This window comes from Leopardus geoffroyi, chromosome A2 (assembly GCF_018350155.1).
Source record: "Leopardus geoffroyi isolate Oge1 chromosome A2, O.geoffroyi_Oge1_pat1.0, whole genome shotgun sequence".
Classification (NCBI taxonomy): Eukaryota; Metazoa; Chordata; class Mammalia; order Carnivora; family Felidae; genus Leopardus; species Leopardus geoffroyi.
The window spans coordinates 18,721,394-18,734,529 of record NC_059331.1 but is presented as its reverse complement, the minus strand read 5'-3'; the positions used below and the strand labels follow the sequence as shown (position 1 = coordinate 18,734,529).

Below are 13,136 nucleotides of genomic sequence, written 5' to 3'. Positions count from 1 at the left end.
GAGAAATGAAGAGAGAGAGACAGAGAGAGAGAGAGAGAGAGAGAGAGAGAGAGAGAGAGAACATGAAGGAAAGGGGTTGGAGCAGGCAGAAAAAGGGAAGTTGAGGAAAGCAAGGAAGGAGAAGAGGAGGATGGAAAGACAGATGGGAGGAGAGAAGGGGAAGGAAAGAGACAGTAAGAAGCTGTGGTCCTGGCCCTGTACTCAGGTTCCCTGACCAGAGCTGCCTGGGCCCAAAGTCCCCAGTGCTGGTGACCCCAACTGGCTCATTCTAACCCCAAGCTTGTTTCCTACTGCAAAGGTCTGCAGCCCCCTGGGCACCTTCGCAGGGAGCAGTGCGGGTGGCAGTGCAGGGGAGCTCAGGACGCCCATGGGTGTAGGGAGAGGGCAGACCAGGAATTCTGGGCCGTGGCCGAGGGCACCAAAATACAGGCTCACCTGCAGGTCCAGGTCCTGGTGGTGGCTGGGCCTGAGGAGGCCTCCCCTGTTGGGGTGCTTTAGCTGTCCCTTTAGAGCCATTTGCCTGCTCTGCCCGTGGCTGCAACACAGAACCCATAGCTCAGATACTGTCTGTGGATTCTGCCCTTGCCCAGCCTGGAACCAAGGGCACGTCCAAGCTGCGGCCGCAGTATACACCCTGGGTAGGATCCATGCACTGGAGCCCTACTTACCGGTCCTGCTGGCTGGGAGCCTGTGACTGTTGGGGGGCCTGGCTGAGCCTTCCCTGCTGGCTGGCTGGCAGCAGAGGCTGGGCCCCGGGTAGCTTGCTGGCCCTGTTGCTGCAGCCGAGCCTGCGCTGGGGCCTGCTGAGGGGGCTGTAGCTGCTGCTGCTGCTGCTGCTGCTGCTGCTGCTGCGTCTGTGGCTGGCGTGATGCTGTTGCCGAGGGTGTCTGCCTTGATGGTGGCGGCTGTGATTGCTGTGGCCCAGGAGCTGCCTGCCGACCTTGTGACTGCAGCTGGGGTTCTGGCTTTGGCTGTGGTGCAGTGGGCCCCGAGTGGGCCTGCCGGGAGCCCTTCTTGCTGTCAGAGGCATGATGGTATGCTGACGGAGCACGGGATGGCTGTGAATATTCAGCGGAGCTGGGGTACCCAGGCTGACCCTTCTTCTGCATGGCCGGGGCAGGGCTGGGCTGAGGGTGAGGCCGGGCCTCATGGCGGCCCAGGTCCCGAGTGTGTGGTTTGGCAGCACGCCGGCCTGGCTCCTCACCAGTGTGGCGGCCTGAGTGCCGCCCGTGGTCACTGTGGTGCCGGTGTTCCTTGGCTGAGGTGTGGCGGCTCGGGCCACCCTCATCATGTGGCCACAGGCCCTCCTCGGGGGGCTCATCGTAGTCGTGGTAGCTGTGCCTGGCAGGGCCTCGCTTCTGGGAGGAGGAGGAGACTGCATGGCCCCCGTGGTGCCTGAACCGGTCAGAGCGGGCATCCCGGGGCTTATCAAACCAGTCTGTCTCCTCCTGGCCCAGGTGATACGCTTCAGAGACCAAAAACAGAACACCATCAACCCCTGGGCTGGCCGCAGGGGGAGGCCCAGCTGAAGCCATGCAAGGAAACCAGAGAGTGGGCACCACAGCCACAAGCAATTAACACTAGGCCCCCAGCCCGTCCCCCCCACAACCAGGGCCAGGGCGCAGGTGGAGCAGCCCACTGGATGAGGCGCCAAGCCAGGCCCCCCTGGGACATCTCAGGGCCCAGGGCCCCATGGGCGGGCAGGCCCCCCGGGTGCTGAGCGGCTGCAGAAATCACCCCTGGCTGCCATTACCTTCGCTGTCGGAAACTACGCAGTGGGAGTCATCCAGGATGTAGCCCTCCTCACGCTTATATGTGTGGGCCCGAGGCCCATCCTTGACGTGCTCCTGGACGTCAGGCATGGAGTGGCTGGAGCAGAACTGTGGGCAGGTGTCCCCAGGAGGGAGGGTGCCGCCGGCAGGGCGGGGCCGCCCCAAGGGGCTGACCGGGCTCTCCTCTTCAGAGGCCTGGCTCCGCATGGGGGGCCGGGACCGGCCATGGGCCATGCTCAGGGACGAGGGCTTGGGGCCCGCTTTTTGGAGTCTCTCCATGGCTTCCCGTTCCCGTTCATATCCCTTGCCCCGGCTGCTGAAGTCATGGCCGGACAGTTTCTCCCCACTATATGCAGATGCCACCCGGGACCGGCCACTCCCTCCATACATGCGGTCATCTTCCTCCACTGGGTCCCGGCTGGACACCCCATAGTACCTCTGCTGCTCATACACATTCTTCTTGAGCCCATAGGTGATTTCATCCTGGAACTTCCTGCCCCGAGAGGCTAGGCTGCTGCTGACTGCAGGGGAGGGGTAGGAGGCCAGGTCAGACTCCACATCCTTGGCCTCTTCGATAGGTGAGAATTTGGAGATCTTTTGTTCCATGCCCTGCTTCCGGTGCTTGCTACGTTTTGAGGAGATAGCAGCTGGTGCCAGGCTCTTGGAGGGATGCTTAGGCCCCATGGGACCTGGACCATACTTCTCTGCTCGAGTTCCATGTCTGTAGTCGCTGTCACTGTAGTAGTGGGCACTGGCTGGTCGGCCATTGCTCTCCAGATTCCGGTGATGGCCACTCTTCCCACGGGGGTCATAAGAGTCCTCTTCAGATTCCTCCTCCCCTCTGGTGTAGCAGCAGGGCAATGCAGTGCCCTCAAGGATGCTGGGTTCTCCCGGCTCTTTCACTGGACGCCCGCTGCTGCTTGGCCCCAGGGGCTCTAGTCGCTGGCTATCAGGGGTAGTGGAGATACTATCCTTGGTCAGCTCACTGATGTCATCAATCATCACATAGTTCCGAGGGACATTCTGCTCCAGGCTGGTGTAGTGGGAGTCAGAGGGGTAGGTGGAGGCTGAGCTCAGGCTCACACCACTACGGTCCCCGGCCCGGGGCAGCTCAGCAGCCTTGCCTTGATCATAGCTGCTGCTTACTGCTGGGCCACTATAGCTGGTTTCAGGTGGGGCTGAAGACATGGCCACAACTGGGCTGGCAATCACCTCATAGTTAGTGGGCACCTTCTGTTCCAAGTCGGCTAGTGACGTCTGGCGTGGCTTCTGGTGGGGGGCACGGCTGTCAGCTGGGACTGGGAAAAGAGTGCTCTGTGTGGTTGGCATAGGTGTTTGGGCTGTATAGTGGCCTGTGGGACGGAAAGCCTGCTGGCTTGGCAGGCTAGGCTCAGCTGGGTAACTGGTGCCAGGAGGAAAGGCAGGTGCTGGGTATGTGCCGGGGCCAGGGTAGGTGGGTGGTTGATGGGCTGGGAATCCGTTCTGAGTTGGCCCACCACTGCCTGCAGTGTACTGTGGGGCTGGAGGTGGGAATCGGGGCTGTTGGAAGGCAGTAGGGCCAGAGGGGGTGGCAGGAGCAGGGGCAGTGACAGGGAAGTCAGCATACTGGCCGGCAGGAGTGGCACAGCCCTGGAGCCGCAGCTGGTTGAGCTCGCTGTCTGATAAGTAGTCACGATGCTCACCGAGACCACGCAAGGGCGGGTAGTCACGGCCACCCCGGTCTTTGGCCAAAGACTCTTTACGCTGTGTGATACCCAGCTCCAGGTACTTGAGCTTGGCGTCGATCTCCTTCTCCTCCTCGTCCAGCTCCGCTTGCTTCTTGCGCAGCTTGGTGGACTCATGCTCCACCAGCCGCAGGTCCCGGTCCAGCTCCCGGAGCAGGCTGGCTTTGGTGGCAGGGACAGCGGTGGGCCCCGCCAGCCCATGCTGCAGCAGGCTGGCCGCATACAGCTGTGGGGGGGCCTGGCCAGCCAGGGGCAGGTGAGCCTCCTCTGGAGGGGGGCTGGGCAGTGTCCGCTTCACCTTTCGGACCAGGCCGTTGGGTGGCAGCGCCGACACCTGAGACAGAGGGAAGGGCGGGCAGCACTGAGACCCAAGGTGTGGGTGACTTGGTGGGGCAAAGGTAGAAGAGCCCTGGCCTGGGTTGGGGCAGAGGCTGGGCTCCATATAGTTGGTGCTCTGATTCACCAGGCAGCCTTGAGGACTGCCTCCCCGCCCGCCGCCTCCTCCCCACCGCCCCCAGTGGACATCATCACTGGCCTGTGATCGTTTTACAGGCCTTCTCTCTCCCAGCACTCCAGGCAGCAGGGGAGGGGTGGAGCAGATGCCCCTCTGTGCTGGTCTCTAGGACTAGCCTGCCTCTGAGAACTTCTAGCATACAGTGGCCCTGAGGACCCTGCCCATGTCCAGTGGGCTTGCCACCCTCTCTCTCCCACTGAGTGTCCTGAGGTGAGGACAGTACAGTCTGGCTCTGGTTTCAGGTCTAGAAGCTGGTGGGGACCAGGGCAATAGAGGGCCATGGACAGGAATGGAGTGGTCCCTGGGTGCCCACCAGGATCCCCAGAGGATCATGAGAAGGGGCATAGGCTGACTGTCAGTTACTGCAGGCTCTGGGTCTTTTCCTGCCCCGTCCTACAGCTGTTTTAAGTGACATGCAGCTCAGCCGCCTGGTCCACCCTCTTCTCCCAGCTGCCCTACACCACCCTCTGCCAAACTCTCTGGACTGTGCTCTTGGCCTGGCCCCCAGCTCCCTCCACATCCCTGTTGGCCCACCACTCTCTGAGACTACCAGCTACCCTGCAGGGCCTCTCCAACCTGTCTCTGGCTGTGTTGCTTCCTGGTCCAGACTCCCTAACCCTGCCCTCTCTGCAGTTCTCCTCACCTGCCGTTCACATTACCTGAAGGTCCACATCACTGGATGGTGATGGAAGGTCTACCTTGGGTCCTTTGTCTCTAGTTCCTAGCCTTCCCAGAGTGCCCTGGGACTCTGGGCTTTTATGGACCACCCAAATCCCCAAAATACACTAGGCCCGGACATTGGGCTTCTTGCGTTTTACCTTGCCAAGAAACTACATAAAAACCTCCCACCCACACTCACCATCTGTCACAAAGAAAATGATAGTGTGTCCCAGAGCCTCAGAACAATGGGTGGGCCTTTAACAATACATTTCGCTTTTTCAACTCCTCATTCTATTGTTCATCTTTTGTTATTTTGGCTGCACACCTTGAGGGCTCATCATGGCATGGCACCATACTGCCGGCCCATGGAACTTCTGTGCCCACCCTGGCCTGGAGCCAGGACGGCCTGCCTCTCTGGCCTGCACTCCCTGCCAGCCTAGACTCCTGATCCCACCCCCACGCTCTCTGGACTGCACACCCCAGGGCTCTCCATTACCCAAGCTCATCACCTCCACCACCCCACCTTGAGGCCTCACCCTCTCCTCTCTGCATCACACCCAGAAAACATACCTGGTTCCTACCCCTTTCCCCAGGGCCACTGTGCAGTCTTTCCCTTCAGCCTATCTACCCACATTCTGCCCAGGAAGCTTTCTAAAATACCCATCTTGCCTGTCTCACCTGCCCCAAACCTCCAGAAGCTCCAAGGGCCTACAAGAAAAGCCCGTGCTCTTTAGCCTGGCACTCAAAATCCTTGGCAGAAGGCCCCTGCAACTCCTATCTTCCCTTGCATGGCAGCCCACAGCAGGCCACCTCGCCCAGTCCCAGGATATCGTTGGCAACTAAAGCCACAGGCAAGGGCACATTGATGTTCCAGGGTTCCCTGCCTAGGGGAGCAGACAGGGAGCAGATTTACTGAGGGCCAGATAGTGACAGGGGACAAGATGAGACCGAGAGATGCTGCAGCCCATTGGGATGGACCTTGAATGCTAGGCCAAGGGGCTTGGACTTCCTGTGGGGCCATGGAAGCCAGGCCAGGGATGGGGAGTAGGGAGCAGCCCAGCCAGGTCTATGTTACTGATTTTCTAAGGAAACATCCACGGTAGAGGTTTGGAATGGGAGAGGCCCAGACTGGGGGGGGGGGGGGGGGGCACGGGGCACGGTAGGGACTGGACCAGATATGGGCTGTGAAGAGGCAGTGCTGAGGAGAGGCTGAAGTTTCTAGCAGTGTCTGGATGGGTGGCTGTGGGGGCCAGTGTGTGAGTCTGTATTTGCCCAGATGTCCTTGCCAGGCTGCTGGCTCCACCAGGTGTGCATCAAGGAAGATCCAGTCCTCATCCTCAACTCCTTCCTCTGGGCCTCTGGAGCTGGAGGTGACTCCACCCCCACCCCAGGAGAAACCCCTCCCTGTGGGGCCCCCAGGCTAGACAGAGACCCCTGTCCCACCCTGGACCAGCCCCTGTGCCCATACCTGGCTACCCAGTCCCCCCTGGTGCTGGTAGAGGGAGAACCTCTCTTTGGTAGACTCCTCGGCGGTGGGGCTGAGGGGCTTAGGGTCAGACAAGGACCGCTGCAGGGTCTTCATGGGGCGAGGCAGCGTCTGCTGGCGGAGAGCGCTGTCAGCCGTGAAGTGCTTCTGGGGACTCACGTGAGCCTTGTTCAGCCTCTCACTGGAAGCAAAGGAGGTGTCCAGGAGCCGGTGTGGGGACAGGGGTGAGACCGGTGAGTAGAGGACCTGGGGGGACTTGGGAGGCTGGCGGCTCACGAGCTGTGACAGGGACTCCGGGGGCAGCTGGGCCTGGTATCCAATCTCCAGGGGATCTGGCTTCTTTTTTTCGAATCTGCCGAGGGGCCCTGGGGTGACGATCTGGATGCCAGGCAGGTAGGGGCTGATGGCAGTTGGCCCTACAAGCTGCGGCCCAACCACACCCTGGGCCTGCCCCTCGGGCTCCGTCTGGCAGGCCAGGCTCTCCCCGCGTCCAGTCTTCTCTGGCGCCGAGATGTACCTGACGATCTCCACCTTGGGGTCAGTAGCGGCTGTGATGTGGATGGCTGGAGAGACTCTGGGCAGCTGGTCAGGCTCCGTCTGCACAGAGCAGTCACTGATGGTCTGGATGCCCACGCTGCTCGTGGCCCTCGCAGCAGCGGTTGCAGGGGACGATGAGGCGGCAGCATCATGCTTGCTGTCGGAGCCGGAATCCGAGTGGCGGGAAAGCCGGGACCGGCGGCGGCGCACCGGCTGCTCCCACTCGGCACTGTCCTCGTCATCAGTCTGCACGCTGCAGTCCGCACTCCGCCGCACCCGGCGCCGCCGGCTCAGGAGGTAGCGGCCCTCCCCATCCTCCTCGTCTGTCTGCACGCTGCTGTCTGCAATCCTCCTGACCGCGCAGGGCTCGGGCCCCGACTCTGGCTCGTAGGCGTCCCGCAGGCGAGGCATAGAGTGCCGCTTCTTGAGGCCGCTGCGGCCTGCCTCCCACGGCTCCTCTGTCTGCAGTGACATGTCCGAGGCAGAGCTAGGGAGGCCCCGATGCAGCCCGGGCTCCCGAGGCTGCCCAGGCCCCTCCGGCCCTGCCACGGCGATGAAGGCTGTGTGGGTCAGGGGTGGCCAGTACTGACCATTCTGAGCCAGCTCCGTGGCAGCTGGGGGAGGCCCTCGGCCAGGTGCCTCGCAGGCCACGGGGAAGGGGGTCTTCTGCCGCTGCTTCTGTTCCTCTAGCTGCTGCTGCAGCTGCTGCTGCAGCTGCTGGATCTGCTCCAGCTGCAGACGTTGCTGTGCCAGCTGCTCCCTCTGCAGGGCGAACTGGGCCTGCCGTTCCTCCTGTTGCTGCTGCAGCACATGGTGCTTAATGGTCTGCAGCTCCTGCAGCTCCCGCTGCACCAGGAGCTGCTCTTCCTCACGGTGCCGCTGCAGCTCCACCCGCTCCCGCTCCAGCTCCTCCTGCAGCCGCAGTTGCCGCAGCTTCTCCAACTCCACCCGCTCCCGCTCCAGCTGCAGCAGCTGCTCCTGCTGTTTCCGCTGTCGCTCCTCCTGCGCAGCTTCCTCCTTCTCCAGCCCTGGCCGGCTGAGGGCCCCGCTGCCGCCCCCGGGAGCAGCATCTACCTGCGGCTTCTGGCTGGCCAGAGGGGCTGGGGCTGGGGGTGGGGCTGCTACAGCCTCTTTGGCGGCAGCAGGGGTGGCTGTGGAAAGAGGCTCTTCCCGAGCTGCCCCTGTTGGCAGCTCTGGCCTTGGTGGGCCCCCAGCCCCTGGGGCCTTAGCAGCAGCAGGTTTCCCCAGGTACACAGGACCCTCAGCAGGTGGAATGCTGGAAGCAGCGGGGAATCTACTTGGTGCAGGATATCGGTACAGCCCTGTGGGCCCAAGAGGTATCCGGGGGGCAATCACGGGCATGCGTGTCAGGCTGGTGAGCGGCACAGCTGTGACCCCACCCGACACGTAAGGCCTGTACATGCCACGGCGCACCATGGGCCGCAGTACTGAGGCGGGCTGGGTGGTTATGGGCAGTGTTGCAGCAATTGGAGTGTTGATAGTTGAGTAGATCATGCCGTCGGCTGCACGCACAGTGGCTGTGGATGGCAGCAGCTGTCTGACTGCTGTTCCCTGGCCTACCGTAGGCCTGTACTGGGCCAGGTTCCCAGGACTTGGGTGGCCCTCTGGGAAGGTGGGGTTCCCAAGGAGGCCAGGTCTGAGAGGAGCCAGACCCTGGGGAGTGCTGAGCCCAGGCCCGGGCTGGGGCTGATACTGCATGAGGTCAGGGCCACCACCACCACTGCCATGCCGCCCTCCATACTGGTCCATGGAGTTGAGGGCAGCACACATGCGGCTGATCTCACGGGCAGTGGTGGCACTATACTGGGCCAGACTGGCCTCCTGGAAGCCAGCTGCATCTCCCCGTGGGCCATACCTGTGGTCTGAGTAGATGTTTGACACTGAACTGTAGCGCCTCATGGGAAGTGGGTGAGTCAAAACATCTGTGGGATGACGCAGGTCTGTGTACGAGCCATACTGCAAGCCCTGCCCAAGGTAGCGTCCATCCACAAAGCCCAGGCTGTAGGAATGCTTCAGCGAGCTGAGATCCACAGCTGAGTCTCGTCCAGGGCCCTGGAAGAGCTGCCCAATCCTGTGGGCATGGTAGTTGAGGCTAGCCTCTGCCAAATTGGTGTCAGACATGGAGGAGTATAGCCTGCCATGGAGGCCCTGTGGGTAGGGCCTCTGCTCCTCGTGGGGCCCAGGCCCCACTACCCCCTGTGCCTGGTAGGTGGGGGGTTCAGGAGGCTCAGGGTCCCGGGGACTGTAGAAGGGGCCGCTGCTCTGGCCAGGTAGGGCAACGTCTGACACACTCTTCTCAGGAGCGCTGGGGGTGGGGTGGAAGGTGCCTGTGCAGCTACTGCCAAAGGGGAACTTGTAGACCATGTCACAGCATGCCATCTGGCTCTCAGGCCTCATCCCAGTGAGGTCCAGGGCACCTGCAGGTTCCTCTGGGAGCAGTGTGGTCACAGTGCCTGCTGTGCCCTCTCCCATCTGCACCACCACTGTGTGTGGCTTCCTGGCACCTGGAGCAGCGTGTGACCGCAGCTCTGCAGGGGCAGCCCGGTGGGGTTCGGCACCAGGCTCTGCCACTGGGCCTGATTTGAGGCCAACACTCTGGGCACTGCCCATCTGAGTGATTAAAACGTCCCTTCTGGCCAGAGGTGCTACCTGGTTGGGCAGGTTATACCTGGCAAACTTGGTCTCCCTAGGTCTTCCACGGGGCCCGCCTCGGTATGGGGCTGTCTGGACGGCCTGCTCTACCTGCTTGACCTGGGCCAGGCACACAGGGCTACCCGCACCCTGGCCAAAGTCAAGCCGGCTCTGGAAGGGGTCTCCATAGACCACAGGCTGCTTTTGCTGAGCCATGAGCACAGATGAGGCCATGGTGATGCTCACGGTGGTGGCGGTGCTGAGGAAGGCATGGGTCTGCTCCTGGGCATTGAGGTTGATGACCAAAGGCTGCACAGCAGTCGACTGCCGTCCTGGGATTGGATCCAGGGCAAGGCCGTACTTCCTCGCTTCCACGGCAAGAGAGGTCAGGTCCATGCCCTGGTCAGTAAGGATGATAGGAGTAGGCTTGACAGCTGTGCGAAGGTCTACCACGGCACTGCCTGGAGGCCTAGGGCCTGGCTCCACCCTAGACGTTCCAGGGACAGAGGAGATCCGGCACAGGGAGATGTTCTCAGCAGGGAGGGCGCCCCAGCCATAGACTGCCAAGGGCCCATCCGCGCCAGCACTGGGTGCCCGCGGGAAGCCAGGTGGCCCAGGTGGCTCTGGGGGCAGCTGGGACATACTCGGAGGTGTTGTCTGGCTATAGCTGTGGGTGGTGGGCTGGGTGTCAGTGGGCGAACACACTGGGGAGGTGGAGGCACTGGCATGTACCATCCTGGTCTGGCTGGAGGCATCTGATGCCAGAGTGATGACCATGAAAGGGGCCTCCTGAGAGGGCTGCTGCCACACCAGGCGAGGTGTGCTGGGCCGGTGTGGCGTTTGTGTGCCCTGAGCCACCATGGGTGTTGGGGTCGGGGCACCAGGGCTCCGAGGCATGTCCGAGGCAGGGGTCGGGCTTGGCGTCTGTGTAGAGAACTCGGCTGTGGCCCTTGGGCCCAGCTTGCCAGGGGAGAATGTGGGACTCTCTGAAGGAGAAGATGGAGAGAGAGGTGGGCTGGAGCCTGCGAAGTAGGAATACCCCCGGGAGGCCTTGTGGGGGCCGCTCTCGCCATCACTCACACTCAGGGGCTTGTCTCTGGCAGCCCGTCCACTGGCAGTGGTGCCACTGAGGGCCTGGGGTATCTCCTCAGTTTGGGACCCATAGTTCGCAGTGGCTGGGCTCTGTCCATAGCTGTGGCCTACGGCAGACGGTGAAGGGCTGCGCTCAGAGCCTGCTGGGGAGGTTGGAGTCATATAACCTCGTGACAGGCTGGCTGGACAAGGAGCCACAGCTGTGGTGGCTGGGGTGCCAGGGCCCTGGGAAAAGGATATGCCTACCTCCTTGGAGGCAGAGCTGGGGGAGGCAGGAGAGCTGTGAAGCTTGAGGGGGTCCTGAGGCTCCTTTGCAAAATGCTGAGTAACACGGACATCAGGAATGACTCGGCCACCACTGCTATCTGAGGAGGTGGAGGTGGAGAAGGACACAGGGGCAGCCAGCTGGGTGGGACTGGTACCAGGGGTGAGTGGGCCGCCATTTTGCTTCATTGGGTCCATGTATGCACTGTCGGCATTCAGAAACTGCTTCTCCTTCTTCTTGTCCTCCGCAAAGGCCAAGTCCCGGGAGGAGGCCTGCCGCATGCGGGCAATGCTCTGTGATGTCTGAAGGATCTCCTCATACACGGCTGTCCCCAGGCTGGCCGGTGTGCCCTCAGGGGCAGGCTGTGCAGCCCTGCCATAGTCCTGGTCGGGGGTGTCCTGGTACTCAAAGGCACCCTGGCTCCGGGTACCAGTGGGCTGAGAAGGGCCACCTGCCACCTGGCCCTGTTGCCGCTGGAGCAGCTCGGCCTTGCGCATCATCTCCTCATAGGCCTCCTCTGCGCTCTTCAGGGGCCGGCTGGAGCTGGGAGTGGTGGAGCTGCCTGAGGGCGTCTCAGTTGGCGAGTAGAGGGACATGAAGGTGGGCAGGTTGTACTCACTGCCTGACTTGTAGAGCCGGGTGGGGCCGCCATCCAGGGCTTCAGCCTCCGAGTCAAGGGAAGGGGAGGGCGAGTACTCGGAGCAGGAGGAGCGATGGAGCTCCTCCATCTCAGCTGCCTGCCTCAGCTCCTCAGTCGGGGAGGCATCCTCGATGGGGGACAGGTTGCTCGGGGGGGTCTTGGAGCGCTCGCGCCGCCGCTGGGCCCGCAGTTCTTCCTTGTCTCGCCGTGTCTTGCGGGCCGTGCTGCGGATACGCTGCTGTTCCACCTCCCGCATCTTCTCCTGCTCCCGTAGCAGCTCCTCCTCCTCCCGCAGCTCCTCCTCCTCCGAGGAGTCCTCAATGGTGGGCAGCAGGGGCCCATGTGAGCGGTGCCGAGCCTTGCGCTGCTGCTTTGCTTCTTCTAGTCGCTGCCGGCGGCTGGGGCTGCTATCGCTGTCCTCCTCCAGGGAGGACAGGGAGGTGGGAGAGGTGCCCGAAGTGTAGCTGGGTGTGGAGGCAGGCAGTGTGGAGGAGTGCTCCCCACGGGAGCGGTCCTCTGGCGAGCCTGTCAGGCTCTCCATTTCCAGCTCCGGCTCCCGCTCCAGGCTGGGGTCAGGACCTTGGCCCAGGTCCAGCTCATGGCCATAGCTGCCCGTGCTATTAAGCTCAATGGTCTTGAAGCGGCGGAGCCCCCCCTGTAGGGCCCCGGTGCCATCGCTGGCCTCGGCTGAGCCTCCCTCAGAGAGCAGCTCCTCGTAGCCTGTGGTGGCGTTATGCGGCAGACGTCTCTTGGGCAGCACTGCTGGGTCTTGGCTGGGCTCAGGCCGGGGCCTGGGGCCACCCTTCTGGGTGCCATGTTTGGCCAGGCCATGCCCAGAGGGGGCAACGTCATCCTCTTCCAGGTTGTCTTCTTCGGCGCTCATCTCCAGTATCTGTCGTCGCATGAACTCCTCGTCGGTCAGTTCTGCTGCCCGGGCTGGGGGCTGGGGTGGGAGAGGGGACAGGCCACCCTCACTGCTGTCCTCCACGTAGTCGTGCCTCAACTGGCTGCCAAAGTCATCTGATGACTCGGCTGTGTCCTGCTGCTCCCTCTGGCGCCCCCACTCCAGAGAGTCTTCCTCCTCCTCCAAGATATCCTCCAGTTCCTCATCGGAGTCATAGGCCTCAGGCATGATGGACAAGGAGTGGGGCCTCCGTTTCTGCTCCTCACCACTGCTCCTGGGTGGCTTGCTCTGCTCGCCCCTGGGGGCTGGGCCCTGGGCCTCCAGCGAAGGCCGCAGGCTGCTCCCCACCTTGTGGAGCTCGGAGGGGCTGGGCGGGCGAGGCCCTGTCACCCCTGCACTGTCCAGCTGCTCTACCTCCTGCTGTACAACGCCTGTGATCTCGCTCTGGGAGCTGGAGATGCCGTCGGACGAATAGCCTGTGTCACTGAGGCTCTGTGGGCTCCGAGACAGGTCCTGAGAATAAGGCTTGCCTGCCAGCTCCTGCAGCAGGGTGAGAAGCAGACACTGACTCCCCATGGCAGACAGCTCACTGGAGAAGCCCAGCCCTCTCTGTCAATCCCAGGGCCCTGAGGAAGGGGTCCTCCACCTCCCAGGGGAGGGCCCACCACCTTCCATTTCTCTGGCCTTAAAAACCCCAAGAAGCCCTAGATTCTCAAAGAGAAGCTTTATTAGATCTAATGATAGCAAAATCCACCCAAGCATTCAACCAAGTGCCAGACATAAGACCAGCCTATAACTCATAGGCTCCAGGCCCACTAGGGTCTCATCCAGGCATCCCTTACCACCTCTGTGGCCCCAAGGGACCTGCTCCAGGAACCAAGCCCTTCTCT

The 13,136-nt window shown here is 62.3% G+C and overlaps 1 protein-coding gene across 2 annotated transcripts in view; it reads right to left on the bottom strand.

Moving 5' to 3' along the window:
- Window positions 1-13,136, bottom strand: part of BSN (bassoon presynaptic cytomatrix protein) — a 95,457-nt gene that overhangs the window by 7,161 nt on the left and 75,160 nt on the right. For both annotated transcript variants that reach the window (XM_045496851.1, XM_045496853.1), the window contains 4 exons: window positions 6,139-12,786; window positions 1,754-3,830; window positions 669-1,465; window positions 436-535 (listed from right to left, as the gene is read on the bottom strand). In XM_045496851.1, the coding sequence (XP_045352807.1) occupies window positions 436-535; window positions 669-1,465; window positions 1,754-3,830; window positions 6,139-12,786 (9,622 nt within the window). The remainder of the gene's footprint in view (window positions 1-435; window positions 536-668; window positions 1,466-1,753; window positions 3,831-6,138; window positions 12,787-13,136) is intronic.